Source organism: Mugil cephalus, chromosome 15, assembly GCF_022458985.1.
Source record: "Mugil cephalus isolate CIBA_MC_2020 chromosome 15, CIBA_Mcephalus_1.1, whole genome shotgun sequence".
NCBI classification, from domain to species: Eukaryota; Metazoa; Chordata; class Actinopteri; order Mugiliformes; family Mugilidae; genus Mugil; species Mugil cephalus.
In genome coordinates, this window is record NC_061784.1 from 21,677,314 (window position 1) to 21,691,205 (window position 13,892).

Below are 13,892 nucleotides of genomic sequence, written 5' to 3' on the forward strand. Positions count from 1 at the left end.
ATATTTAATGAGCCTCTAATGGAAGTTACTTTAGGCTTCAGAGAACACACAATGAAACACATGAAAGCTGGAGTCAGTCACATGCAGACTGTTGTATGATAAAACACTAACTTTAAATTAGAAAACAATGTGTAGAAAGTCTACTTCCATGCTCCATAGAAAATAACAGAAAGAATATAATACTCTCACTGGCACATTTCCCTCGTCAGCTGGAAGTAATAACTTCACATTCACTACACACTATAAACATATCTTCTCTCTGTATTTGTCTGTGAGAATAATTAATAATAATAATTCATTAATAATATTGATTTTCTAAGATGAAATTAGGCCACTGACTCCTTGAACATTTATTCATCATAAATGTTAAGTGTTGAGATCAGATGCATAAAATGTCTTTTCTAAATGTCACACACAGTCACCTACTGTTAAAAATAAAGTGTATGAGATTAAAGAACAGTAAGTAAATCTAGGTGAGATCGACAGTTAAGTATCTCAGTAGAGAATAAGTGAAACTAAATACCCGCTTCCTCAATTCTCTCCACACCACAACACAAATAGAATAGGTACAGTACACGACCCTGCTGTCAGAGGAGAAGTCAGAGGACAGTTGATAAGACACGTAGAAGACTTCATACTGAAGGTGAGTGACTTTACTTAAAGAATGGACAGACTGTAGAATTTCCTTAGTTTAAAAAACATCAAGAAAATGAACTATGACACTAATGAAGATTTGATTTGCTGATCATTTTCCTTTCAAGAGAAATAAGTCTCACAAAAGTTAACTGACGAAAGACATAAAATCCTGACATTTATCATGACTGGATATAAAAAAATGACTTAACACTTATAATTTTCATTTAGAAATAAAATCTTAACACATGTTAGCTTTAAATTTTCACTCATTATCTGTGTTTAAACTGAGGCTTTGACAAATTATTAGTAACATTTAGCAAATATCATTAATATTTATAAAAATATAGAAACATTGTTCTCAACAACCTGTCCTGAAGGTTTTATAGTTTAACAGTGATATGACATTGTGGTTAGTGAATGCTGCATTTTTATTTCATTTAATATTTTTAAAGATTTTATTGACTGTCCATTTTTTGTGTCATCATTTCTGTTTTATTAGTTCTTATATACATATCATTTGCATGTTCGGAATCAATCACTAACTCAAATCAAATGTGGTGTAAAGTGCAGTTTGAGCCTGGCTGTACATCTAAACAATACAAACCTATTGTCTCTGCTTATGTGAGAAATAAAACATAGAAGGAACGAGCCCTTGAAAACTAGTTTGACAATCAAGTCCCTCTCTGTCATTTAACATTTCATCTAAAAAACAAGGAAACAACTCATTGTAGTCTGACACATTTTTAACCACTTTTAGAGATTACAGATTTTTCAACCCGAGCAAAGTATAACAACTAATATTACTGTAACTATACATCAGAAAAGCTACTGTTGTATGTTAAATGCACATTACAAGCCAAGTATTTCAGAAACCACTGACCCTCAAAAACATCTACCAGGAATCTTTCGTTCCCTCCACCATAACCACTCTGAATAATATTAAATAGGCCTTGCAGTCTGTTGTTGGTTTTTGGATGTGTGTCCTTTATTATGTGTGTCTATGTATGTATGTATATATGTGCCTGTTGAGCCCTGTCAAAGAGGAATTTCTGCCACCATCTGGGCCAGATAATAAAGCTTGTGTTTAGTGCGTCGGTATATTTAGCTAAGTGTAAATGACTCATTCTTCAATTCTCTTCTCAGAAGAAGCAAACAACAAAAATACAACATATCAACGAGTTGTGAGTGAGAAACTTAGCGCCCAGATAATAATCTACAAAGAAGACGTCACTTTGTAAATGTGGTGAGTGACCGTTTTACATTTGCTGATCCTAACGCTGCTGTGCATGAAAAGTCTTGTATTTTAAATTGTATCTACGTTGTTTTGTGACATATTTAGTTTAACTGAAATAAAGCTCTGAGTGGTAGTCCACTACAGAAACCACATATGAAGCCATGCAACTTTAGAATGATGAACTGATTCTGTCACAGCAGAAAATGATTTGGATCTACATGATCATCTCATCTCTGGCAACGGCAGCTCTTTCAAAAGGTACAATTCAAGATTTACGTTTTTGCTAATTTTCATTCATTTTCCACTTATCCTTTGGAGGGTCTCGGGGGACTGGACCTTTCCCAGTTGTCGGTACAGTCTGGACAGGTCTGCAGTCCATCACAGGGCTTGCTGTAATAATATTGTGATATTAAAATCATTTTGTATTGTAGGTTATCCTGACTTATTATGTTGACTGGAAGACGCTGGAACTCAAATTGTTAATGGAATATAATGGAGTTTATTCAGTCATTCACTCAAGATTTGTTGAAGTGATCATGTTAGCAGACATAAATAGGTTGAAAAAGTAGGCCGAGTCATGGTAGATAGATGCATATGATCCTCACATTTAAGTGTAAATGATGGAGCATTGCTTTACTTCTTCTATTAGAATGAAATTTTAAATACAGACCAAGAAAATTTTATTTCGTTTGCTTCTGTTCCTATCAGGTTCCATTGAATGCAACATAACTGATCATACTGCAACGACCAAACAGTGTTTTGGAAAAATTTTGGAGCCACTGATTTTTCATCTACCGACTTCAACTAAAATATTGACTTTGAAAAAGAATAAGAATATCATTCTTCAGATAGTTAATGATACGTGCAAACTGATTATCAATAACACACAAAAGGACCCGAAAATGTTGTTTTTCAACAATGGAACACTGAAACTCAACGAGGCATCGAAGGAAGATTCTGGAGATTACCTGCTCGAAACATATCTCACCACTGGCCAATCCGTGCATAAAATGAAAATCTGTGTAGAAATACAAGGTAGGACAAAAAATTTGAATTGTATTTTATTCAAATCTAATTTAATGGAATCTAGCCGGTTAAAGATTCAATTTGAAAAAAGTATAATTATATACAATACTGTGCGAAAGTTCGTGTGAAAAAAATGCTAAACCAAGAATGCTTTCAAAAATGTAGGTGTTAATAGTTTATTTATTTATGTATGTATCAATTAGCAAAATGCAGTGAATGACCAGAAGAGAAATGTAAATCAAATCAATGTTTGGTGTGACCAACCTTTTCCTTCAAGACAGCATCAGTGTGTTTGGCAGCCACTTAAGATTAGTCTTAGTCTTATGGACGAATATTCTTATTGCTTTTAGTCACATTTTAATCATTTCTGTATGTGTATCTGTTTAGTCTAGTGTTAGTCGACGGAAACGGAAAGTCAAAAACTTATCGTCTCATTTTGGTCAGGTTTTATAAAGACAGAAAATATTAGTCTTTTAACAAATTTATTTAGGTATATTTGAAATTGGAAATTTGACAGGATGTATCAGGAGTTGCAATTCATAAAACAACAGTTAACTTTAATGCTACTGTATAATAACCGGATTCCTACCAGATTTATAGCTCTAGTCTAGACTTTCCCATAGATGGAGATGAAATGCTACCGTGCTGTACTTCGCTGGTGTTGGGCAGAAACCTTTTATCTCCAGATTTCAACATGTGGTTTCTTCATGAATTAATGCCCTACTGTGTCATACAAGAGTGTGAAAATAGCACATCTACAAGATCAACACATGGCAACACATTGTGAGCTTGTAGATCAGCTATTTTCACCAATAATTACAATAATCAAGGAACAGCTTTAGCGATACAAGCCCTTTACCCAACAGCAAATACTTTCTGATCTACTAATGGTTATTAGTTACACCAAGATAAAGTGGTAACAGTGAAATGAATGTTCATTACTCCAAAAAAGGCCAGACCAAAAACAGTCTAACTTTGTATGACACGGCTGCAGAATGTGCACTGCACACCACCCTCATGTATGTAAGCTGTACGCTTCCAGGACTCTGAACCGTGCAGCTAAGATTGTGAGTGATCCCTGTCACCCTGGACACAGGTTATTTAACAGACTCCCCTCTGGCAGGAATGTGCGCTCCATCAAGTGTAGGACCACTCGCATGGCTAACGGTTTTGGCACAAGAACAATGCCAAGGGCCCCCATGAACACACTGACCCCACCACCATCCCACTATAAATGTTCCATTGTTGTATATACACGAAATATATTTTTTTCTGTATATTTCAATGTGTATATGTTTATGATTTGATTTGATCTTATTTTGTTTTATTGTACTTTTTCCATGCAACAAAACACCAAGGCAAGGTTGTTGTAAAACAGTCTGTTCTGATTCTGATTCTGATCAGAGCTAAATAAATCAAGTCAATTGGCGTAAATTTGACTCATCAGTCCAGAGCACCTGCTGCATTTTTTCTGCACCCTAGTTCCTATGTTTTCATGCATAGTTGAGTCTCTTGGTTTGATCACTTTGCATTTTGTAAATAATTAAACAAACAAACAAAAAAGATATAAACAGTTATCATTTATATTTTTGAAAGCATTACTTTACAGCATCTTTCCCACACCTACCTTTTTGCTCAGTACTGTGTGTATTTGTTAATATTTCATCATCACTGTTTTGATGAGATTGTTTCACAGGAGTCTGGAATTGAAACATATATACTGTAAAGATTTTCAGAGTTGACAGTGGATTTTGATCATATGTTTGTCTTCCAGCTCCTGTGTCTAAACCAGCTGTGTCTCAGACATGTTTGTCACCAGAACAGATGATGGTCAGCTGCTCCTCTGAGGGAGATGGAGAAGAGATCATTTTATCTTTGGACAATAACTTATGGATTCACAGCGGAGCTACAGAAAAACACAATATTACCGTCAGTTTATACGGTCAGATGACAGGAAACCTGACATGTAATGTTCAAAACCACATCAGTAGAGAACAAACAGTCATCCAGCTCACAAGATGTTCAGGTAATTAATTCATTTTCTTTTTCTAGACAAAAAGTATGTCGATGATTTCACTGCCTAATCTGTGTTAATGTTTGTATTTTCTAGGTAACATCTCTTCTCATCTCTCTCCTTTGACTGTGGCTCTGATATCAAGTGTGGCCACTCTACTTCTCCTTTTGGCTGTGATTCTTGGAATCAAACGTTTCAATAAGACAGTAAGAAACAACACAACTGTTAGAAAAGGTGAGAGATGCAGTAAAAGATCTACTGATTACCATTTCATTGGCCTTCAGGCTCACTGAGACTCATACTGATATTTAAGAACTGTAAAATACGTGCAGTGAATTTGAGTTTTTAAGATCATAAAAGCTGTGTCTATTTCAATTATTAGTGTTGTTACTGTTTAAAACATGTATGACAGTTTAAAACAAGGATTATGGAAGATACAATTTACGTGTTCCAACTTTCAGATGACGCTGAAGATGAGATAATCTACTCAGATGTTCGAGTGATAACGGCTGCAAGACAGACAGGACGCAACTGACTTTAAAATCCAACTTCATTTTCTCTTGAAACATTATTTCTAACCTTCCTTCATGCAGGTAACTGTCTTTTATTGTGAGCCACCTTATTTGTTCACCTTCATTAAACCTACACGATCAGACATAACATTATGACCACCTTCCTAATATTCCCTTGTGCCTCCAAAACAGAGATTCATCAGAGAATGGGCATGGGCCTTCTGAGAGTGTCATTTACGTAAGAGTCATTTGGTGTCTGGCAACAGGGTGTGGTCAACGTGATTTATTTCTCCTGTCAGTGGTCATAATGTTGTGGCTGATCAGTGTATGCTGATGTAATTCATATAGTCTTAAGAAATATTCAGGAAGCAGTTATCAACATAATCATGTATAGATCTTTAAGGTTAGAAAAGTCTCACTGGTCCTTTCATGTGACCTAGATATGAATACAAACTGAACATTATTACTGTGTTTACAGGTGAAGGTGGTCTCTAGTTTAAGAAGAGTCAAACATTAACCTTAGGCTCATAGTTTAAAATGTTCTCTAATTGGTCTTCATTCATTGTTGTAACCTTAAAGACCACAGGAATTACAACCCAGTTTCTCAGAGGTGCTAAATCATGTGACATCAAGACGCCTATGTGAAGTAGATCAGAGGCCAACTAATAAAGTGATGCTACATTTCCCATTACACCACCTTTTAAATCTACTACAGTTACACAGCATCCATCCACGATGCATCACTGCTAATTCTTAATGTCTCAGGTTCAGTGTTCACACAGTATACACACTTTTATCATTAGGTCTCTGTCCACAGGTAGTGGCTAACAAATAACGTCCTTGATTCATCTAAAGAAAACAAGACAACAAACAGGAAGAACAAACTCACACCTGCTGCTCAGAAATTCCGTTGTCTTCAACAACCCGAAAGACGACAACCACAGTTCATATACATATGAGTGTCAACTAAAACCACATATTTGAAAGGGCCTTTGTGAAACCAGGGGCGTTTAAACTGTACCTCCACTATACAGCATGAAGTTAACATGAGGTTTTAACGGCAATTTATTTTCATGGTTGTATAAATAACTTCTTACATCTGTATAAACATTAACAGCAAATACAAAATGTATAATGATGTATTTAGTTATGTTTCAATTCATTATTATTAGTTCAACAATATTTCCATAATGCATGTTGTGGTAATGTTTAACATAAATTATATCCATTAACTTTTGTACATGATGTTTCAGAGAAACAGTTAATATGGACCTGTATGTATTTTTAAGTGTATGTAAATATTTCATCTATATTTAGGAAAAAATAAACATAATGAACAAGAATCTGCAAAATCTACTTAAACATTAAGTTTAGGTCTAAAATAAGTTGTTTCACTCATTGTTTGTTTTTTTAAAGAAATTTTGTTGAAGTTTTGAAATAGTGTGTAGCACAAGTTTTGTAATCAAATAAGGTTTAATAAAGAATTTGGTACATAATGGATGAATCAAGTGTTGTGTTTATTGTCAGCATAAACAAATACGAAATAAAGGACCACACCGTTTAAGCTTACCAAGAATTAGGGTTTATGATTAGTAACTGTGCCTTGAGTCATAGCAGAGCTCATGGTTGTGGATGATCTGAAATAACTGACAGGTTGAATGAGTGAGTTGTAAATAATGCAGTAAGCATCAATGACCACATGATGGGGCCAATGAAACAACATCGGTCCCTCTGGGTGTCAACAGTGTCTCAGTTTTCCTTCTCTGTTCACCAATAATAGTTTTATAGGGCACTTGGAAAATGCTTCTTTTTATTTCACTACTACATGAATCAGACTTATTTGTCCATCATTATTGCTGATCATGTGACAGTAACAACACTGACGGCTATAGGCTGTGTATGTCTGCAGCGCACAATATTTTCCGTCCTTGATGTCAGTGAATGCACCATGCAAGTGATTGAAGTTATGCTACAGCCGACAGCAGACTTCAAGCTTCAATTATCTCACAGAATAGCCTCTGTAACTTAATGTGTGTTAAACGCTACAATATCTATTCAGGTCAAGAATACAGATTTCATTGTTACAAAGCATTACTTTCTACAATGCTTATATGTGTGACATCATCAACTAGTCAACATCAGCTCGAGTTTCATTGTAACCCACCTACTGACTGGTGGAATGACAACAAGAAAGTCAGTGTTATTCACTTCTGGAGTGACATCTGGAGTTCTTTACAGCTACTATCAGAGAACTATAAGATACAAGCTGGAGGCCTTGTAGGAAACATTTCTGACCACATGGTGGAGCCAAACAGTTCATATAACAAGGAGACCCAGCATTAACAACATCTGTATTAACAGATCTACTCTGTAGTACCAATGTCTATTTTAGGGCGTGTTCACACCAGGAAAGTCAGATAGTTAAGTCGTTGCTTTGAAAAAAAAAATCATTTTTTTACAAGCGGAACAACATTGTAAACAAACCCACGTGTGTCCCGTAACCACTCAATCACTGGATAAAAAAATATTGGCTAGATCTTTCATAAAGGGAGTCCACAACGGAGTCTTGCTTTCCTTTTACTTTGGCATTTCCAGGCGCAAATGTGGCATTTGTTCGTAGAACATCAACGACGTGTACGTGTACGTAATTTGCGCAACCTCCTCATTCTACAACGTTGGGAACAAAGACACGTTAGACGGCGACACAGGACAGCATTAATCAATGCCTTCTACATACTGACAACAGTCTTGTTGTCAGTATGTTGTTGTCTCGATACCATTGGTCGATACCAACAACATGCAGGGAACACGAAATTTGCTGATAATACTGGGACTACACAATTAACACAAGACACACTGGTCAAACACACTGCCAGTCTGAAACATAAAATGTGCCAGGACCTGTGCAATGAAAGTGCAACTTCACTTCCAGTTGCATTTAGAAGACAAGAGGCTGCTTTTGACACAACATAAACATAAGAGACAGTTACATCTGTTATGTTTAGCTGGTGTCAAAACAGTTGCACTATAAAACCTGAATTTAAAACATTGTAGTTTCTGCATTTATTACCAAAGTATTTACCAGTAATACAGTGAAAATGAGAGGAAATGTGAGTATTCACTTTCAAAGTCTAAATTTTTTGCTTGCGCCCCTAAAAATTTTAAATTAGGGGCCACTGTGACCCAAGCAAAAAACGTTAGTCTGGAGCCCTGAATATGTATTCAGGTCAAGAATATAGATTTAAATGTTACAAAGCATTGCTTTCTACAATGCTTATATGTGTGACATCATGAACTAGTCAACATCAGCTCGACTTTCACCACATATTAGTCGACTACAGAAAATTGGAAGTCATTCAACCACTACAAAATACCAAGCTGGAGGCCTTGTAGGAAAAATTTCTGACCACGTGGTGGAGCCAAACAGTTCATATAACAGGGAGACCCAGTAATAACAACATTTGTATTAGCAGATCCACTCTGCAGTACCAATGTCTATTTTAGTGTGGTGTCTTTACTTAAATACCAGACTGTTTCCAATGCAGCTGTTACTGCCATCAAACATAGACACGATGTAAAAAGCTACTACTAATGCACATAGTCTACCATAGTTTGCTTTTGTCTTAATCTTTCTTCACAGCTAAAAATAAACTCTAGCCTGCTACTGTGGCTAAAACAGAGACAGAGTGGAAATAGCTGTGGTTTCACTGGGCACCATCACACGTTAGAGTTTTTATGTCTAAGTTCATACTTTCTTTTCGTTCACTCCATCAAACTCTGGTAATGCAGAATATAGTTTACAATGAAATAAAAAACATTTTTAATAAGTACGTTAATTTAAGAAGTATGCATACACATTCATAACAGTGGATGTTGTGTTAACGGTGAAATAAAAACCACACATAATCATAAAAGCACCTGACAGAAGAAGACAGCTCTGTCTGCATGTTACGCAGTGGATGTTGTGTTTGAGGAGTATGTGTTGTGTGTGAATGAGTAGTCTAATGGAGTTGTGTAATGCAGTATTTTAATAACAATAACAGGAGAAATAATCTCAGTTTGTGTTTTCATATTCTATAATCCTCCATTGGGTTCTGCTTAAGGCTTCAGAAAATATACTATGGATATTTGACAACATAACCCATGAAAGAGTGTGACAACAGTAACTTCACATTACAAACATACTTCCATTTCCTCTCTACATTTGTCTGCGTGATCTGTGTCCACTGTTATCCTGAAATTAAGATATTCCAAACATTCGGTTCCACTTTCAATAAATTCAGACAACTCGTGAACTTATACGCTGCAATTTACTTAAGTGAGATGATCACATAAATGTTAAGTGTTAAGATTTGTCAAAATTTATTTTCTGAATGTGACATCACACACAGCCACCCACGGTCAAAAAGTTTCCAAGACTAAAGAACAGTGAGTAAATCTAGATAAGATCGACAGTTAAGTATCTCAGATGTATTTCAGTGAAACTAAATAACCACTTCCTCTATTCTCTCCACATCACAAGACAAATAGGGTAGGTACGATACATGACCCTGCTGTCAGAGGAGAAGTCAGAGGACAGTTGGTAAGACGCACAGAAGACTTCATACTGAAGGTGAGTGACCTTACTTAAAGAATGGACAGACTGTAGAATTTCATTAGTTTAAAAAACATCAAGAAAATGAACTATGACACTAATGAAGGTTTAATTTGTTGATATTTTCATTTTAAAGATACCTGCATAGTATTACAACAGTTAACCTACAAAGGATGTAAAATTCTGACATATTAACAGATATAAAATTAATTATTAGTAATTATTAGTTCCACTTAGAAATAAAATACATCTGTGTCAAATTGTACATGGGTTTTTCACTCACTCATTTTCACTCATTATCTCTGTTTGTAAATTATTAGTAACTCCAAAAATATATTTGATAAAAATAAAAAACATTGTTATCAACAACCTCTTCTGAGGGTTTTATAGTTTAACAGTGATGAGTTTAGTGAGTTCAAATTGACTCAGATTTAAAATCTTTTTCAAATACGCAGATGTGTACAAAGTTATACACATGTATAATTTGGCAAGTTACATTGTGCCAAAACTGCACTTAAATCAGCATAATATCACAACCCAGTAATCCTCATGATGAGGATTTTGTGTTTCCAACTTCAAACATTTCTCTCGTTTCTGACTCTTGGCTGACAGTATGTGTCCGGACCACGTGGCTCATTTTGATCTTAGTTATATTTTTAAATCATGGTAATACTTGATTACATATTAGGATCTTAATTCTGTTAAACACATCATAGCTGAATTAATGTGATATAATGTGCAGTTTGAGCCTGGCTGTACAGCTAAAAAATGCAAACATCTCACAACATCTAGTCCCATGCAATAAATCGTAAAACCTGTTTCCTTTGCTACTGAATAGCATTGTGACTGGCCTGCTGCCTGTGCAATCGACAGCTCAGGCAGTACTAAACCATTTCATGCAGAATCACAGGGTTGGTTGGTCAATGTTATTTACCTTTTGATAAGCAGATATTTAAAATTTACAGACAAAATCAAGACAACACACAAAGAGATCACATATTTTACTACTATATTATATTAAAAAATTATATTTTATGATGATGGTTTAATAATTTTCTCTTTTTTTTAACCTTCTTTTGGTATTGTCCTAATCCCCCCATGTCACTGCATGTGACACTATACAATGTTTTATTAATAACTTGATTCTGTCACAGCAGAAAATGATTTGGACCTACATGATCATCACATCTCTGGCAACAACAGCGCTTTCAAAAGGTACATTTCAAGATTTAAGATCGTACTAACACTAATATTTGACATTATGTATTGTGTTTTTATGTAACACAATAGCAACTGTGTCATTCAGTCGACCACTCCAGATGTGTAGAAGTTTTCCTGAAAGAGCCATGAGTTAAAATTACTAACAGACTGCACATAGGAATAGTTTGGAAACAAACACGAGAAAGATTTCCTCACTTTTAAGAAATTAAATGTGAGGAAATTATCAAGAAATGATCAAGGCTCGTTTCATACCATGTAAAAATGTTTGATGTGTATTCTGTTTTTTGTTCCTATCAGGTTCTCTTGAATGCAACTTAACTAATCCTACTCCAACAACCAAACAGTGTTTGGGGAAACTTGGGGCACCACTGATTTTTTACCTACCAACTTCAACTAAATTTACTTACTTACTTTACTTACTAAAACGTGGCAATGTCATTGACACAAACAACAATGGAACATTGAAGCTCAACAAGGCATCAAGGGAAGATTCTGGAGATTACCTGCTGGAAACATTTAATTCCACTTCTGGTCAACGTTTGAATGAAATCAGAATCCATGTAGAAATACAAGGTAGGAGAAATAAATTCTAGTTATATTCTTTAAAACCAAATTTGAATGGAATTTAGATGGTTAAAAATAAATGAAGTTTCCAGAGCTGACAGTGGATTTTGATCATATGTTTGTCTTCCAGCTCCTGTGTCTAAACCAGCTGTGTCTCAGACATGTTTGTCACCAGAACAGATGAAGGTAAGCTGCTCCTCTGAGGGAGATGGAGCAGAGATCATTTTATCTTTGGACAATAACTTATTGATTCGCAGCAGAGCTGCAAAAAAACACAATGTCTCAAATGTTACTGTCAGTTTATACGGTCAGCTGACAGGAAACCTGACATGTGATGTTCAAAACAACGTCAGCAGAGAACAAACAGTCATCCAGCTCACAAGCTGTTCAGGTAATAAATTCATTTTATTGACAAAAAGTATTTAGATGATTTCACTGCGTAATCTGTGTTAATGTTGGTATTTTCTAGGTAACATCTCTTCTCATCTCTCTCCTTTGGCTGTGGCTCTGATATCAAGTGTGGCCACTCTACTTCTCCTTTTGGCTGTGATTCTTGGTATCAAATGTTTCAACAAGACAACAAGCAACAAGACACCAAGAAACAAGACAACAAGCCCTGTGACTGTTAGTAAAGGTGAGTAATGTAGTAAAAGCTCTCCTAATATTTAACTGTAAAATTGTAAAATACGTACAGTGAACCGCAATCATGTAAGTGTTAGTTTATTAGTGTTGTTACTATTCTGTGTTATGACAGTTTAAAACAAGGATTATGGAAGATATATTTAAACTGTTTCAACTTCTTTCAGATGACGTTGAAGATGAGATAATCTACTCAGATGTTAAAGTGATGACGGCTGCAAGGAAGACCAGACACAACTGACTTTAAAATCCAACTTCATTTTTTCCTGAAACATTATTTCTAATTTTCCTTCACAACTGTCATTTATTGTGTGCCACCTTCTTTGTTCATCTACAGTATCCACAATGCATCACTGCTAATTCTTAATGTCTTAAAGCTCAGGTCCACTGTTCATACAGTATATACACTTATACTTATATACACAGGTAGTGGCTAACAAATAACCACTTCCTTGAGTCACATCTCAAAAACAAGACAACAAACAGGAAGAGCTGAACTCACACCTGCTGCTAAGAAATTCCGTTCTCTTCAACAACAACCTGAAAGACGACAACCACAGTTCATATGCAGTGAGTGTCGACTAAAACCACATATTTGAAAGGGCCTTTGAGAAACCAGGGACTTTAAAACTGTACCTCCACTATACAGCATGAAGTTAACACGAGGCTTTAATGGCAATTTATTTTCATGATTTCATGAATAACTTCTTACGTATAATCATTAACAGTAAATACAATGTGTATTCCAGTGAACTTGATATACAGATTTTTTTTTTTTTAATGCAAAATTGAGCAGCATTTGTTTTTCATTCACTATCAAAGAGTGTATGATGATGTATTTAGTTATATTTCAATTTCTTATTAGTTCAACAATATTTTCATAACGCATGTTGTGGTAATGTTTAGCATAAATTATATACATGAATTTCTGAAGATGATGTTTAACAGAACCAATAAATGTAGACCTGTTTTTACGACCATTTTTACGTGTATGTAAATAGTTTGTCCATTTACGATGGAAAAATCATCAGAGTGAACATGAAACTACAAAATCTACTTGAACAGTCATGCAATTCATAAGTTATAATTTGTTTTATTAATTCTGGGAAAGTATTAATATTATGTGTGGCTTATTGTAAGATTTGCAATCAATTAAAGTTTAATAAAGGATTCGGTATAAAATGGATGAATCAAGTGTTGTGTTTACTGTCAGTGTAAACAAATATGAAATAAAAGAAAGAACAACACTGTTTAATCTCACCATTAATTGAGGTTTATGATTAGTAACTGTGCCTTGAGTCATAGCAGAGCTCATGGTTAAGATGTGGACGATCTGGTATAAATGACAGGTTGAGTAAATGAGTTGTAAATATTGCAGTAAGCATCACTGGCCACATGATGGGGCCAACGAGTCATCATCAAGTCCCTCTGGGTGTTAATAGTGTCTTAGTT

The 13,892-nt window shown here is 35.1% G+C and overlaps 1 protein-coding gene and 2 long non-coding RNA genes across 3 annotated transcripts in view; all 3 read left to right on the top strand.

Annotated features, from left to right (window-relative positions):
• The first annotated feature begins 588 nt into the window (after window positions 1–588).
• Window positions 589–2,130, top strand: LOC125021834. Its single transcript, XR_007114376.1, has 3 exons — window positions 589–643; window positions 1,780–1,879; window positions 2,071–2,130. It is a non-coding gene; the product is annotated as an uncharacterized LOC125021834 (long non-coding RNA).
• Window positions 2,131–9,990: 7,860 nt separating this feature from the next.
• The window catches only part of LOC125021831, a 31,318-nt gene continuing 27,416 nt past the window's right edge, over window positions 9,991–13,892 (top strand). Inside the window, exons 1-3 of the mRNA XM_047608058.1 lie at window positions 9,991–10,034; window positions 11,174–11,231; window positions 11,535–11,810. Coding sequence (XP_047464014.1) covers window positions 11,177–11,231; window positions 11,535–11,810 — 331 coding nt within the window. The 5' untranslated portion in view covers window positions 9,991–10,034; window positions 11,174–11,176. The remainder of the gene's footprint in view (window positions 10,035–11,173; window positions 11,232–11,534; window positions 11,811–13,892) is intronic.
• On the top strand, window positions 12,379–13,622 carry LOC125021836. Its single transcript, XR_007114378.1, has 2 exons — window positions 12,379–12,435; window positions 12,608–13,622. It is a non-coding gene; the product is annotated as an uncharacterized LOC125021836 (long non-coding RNA).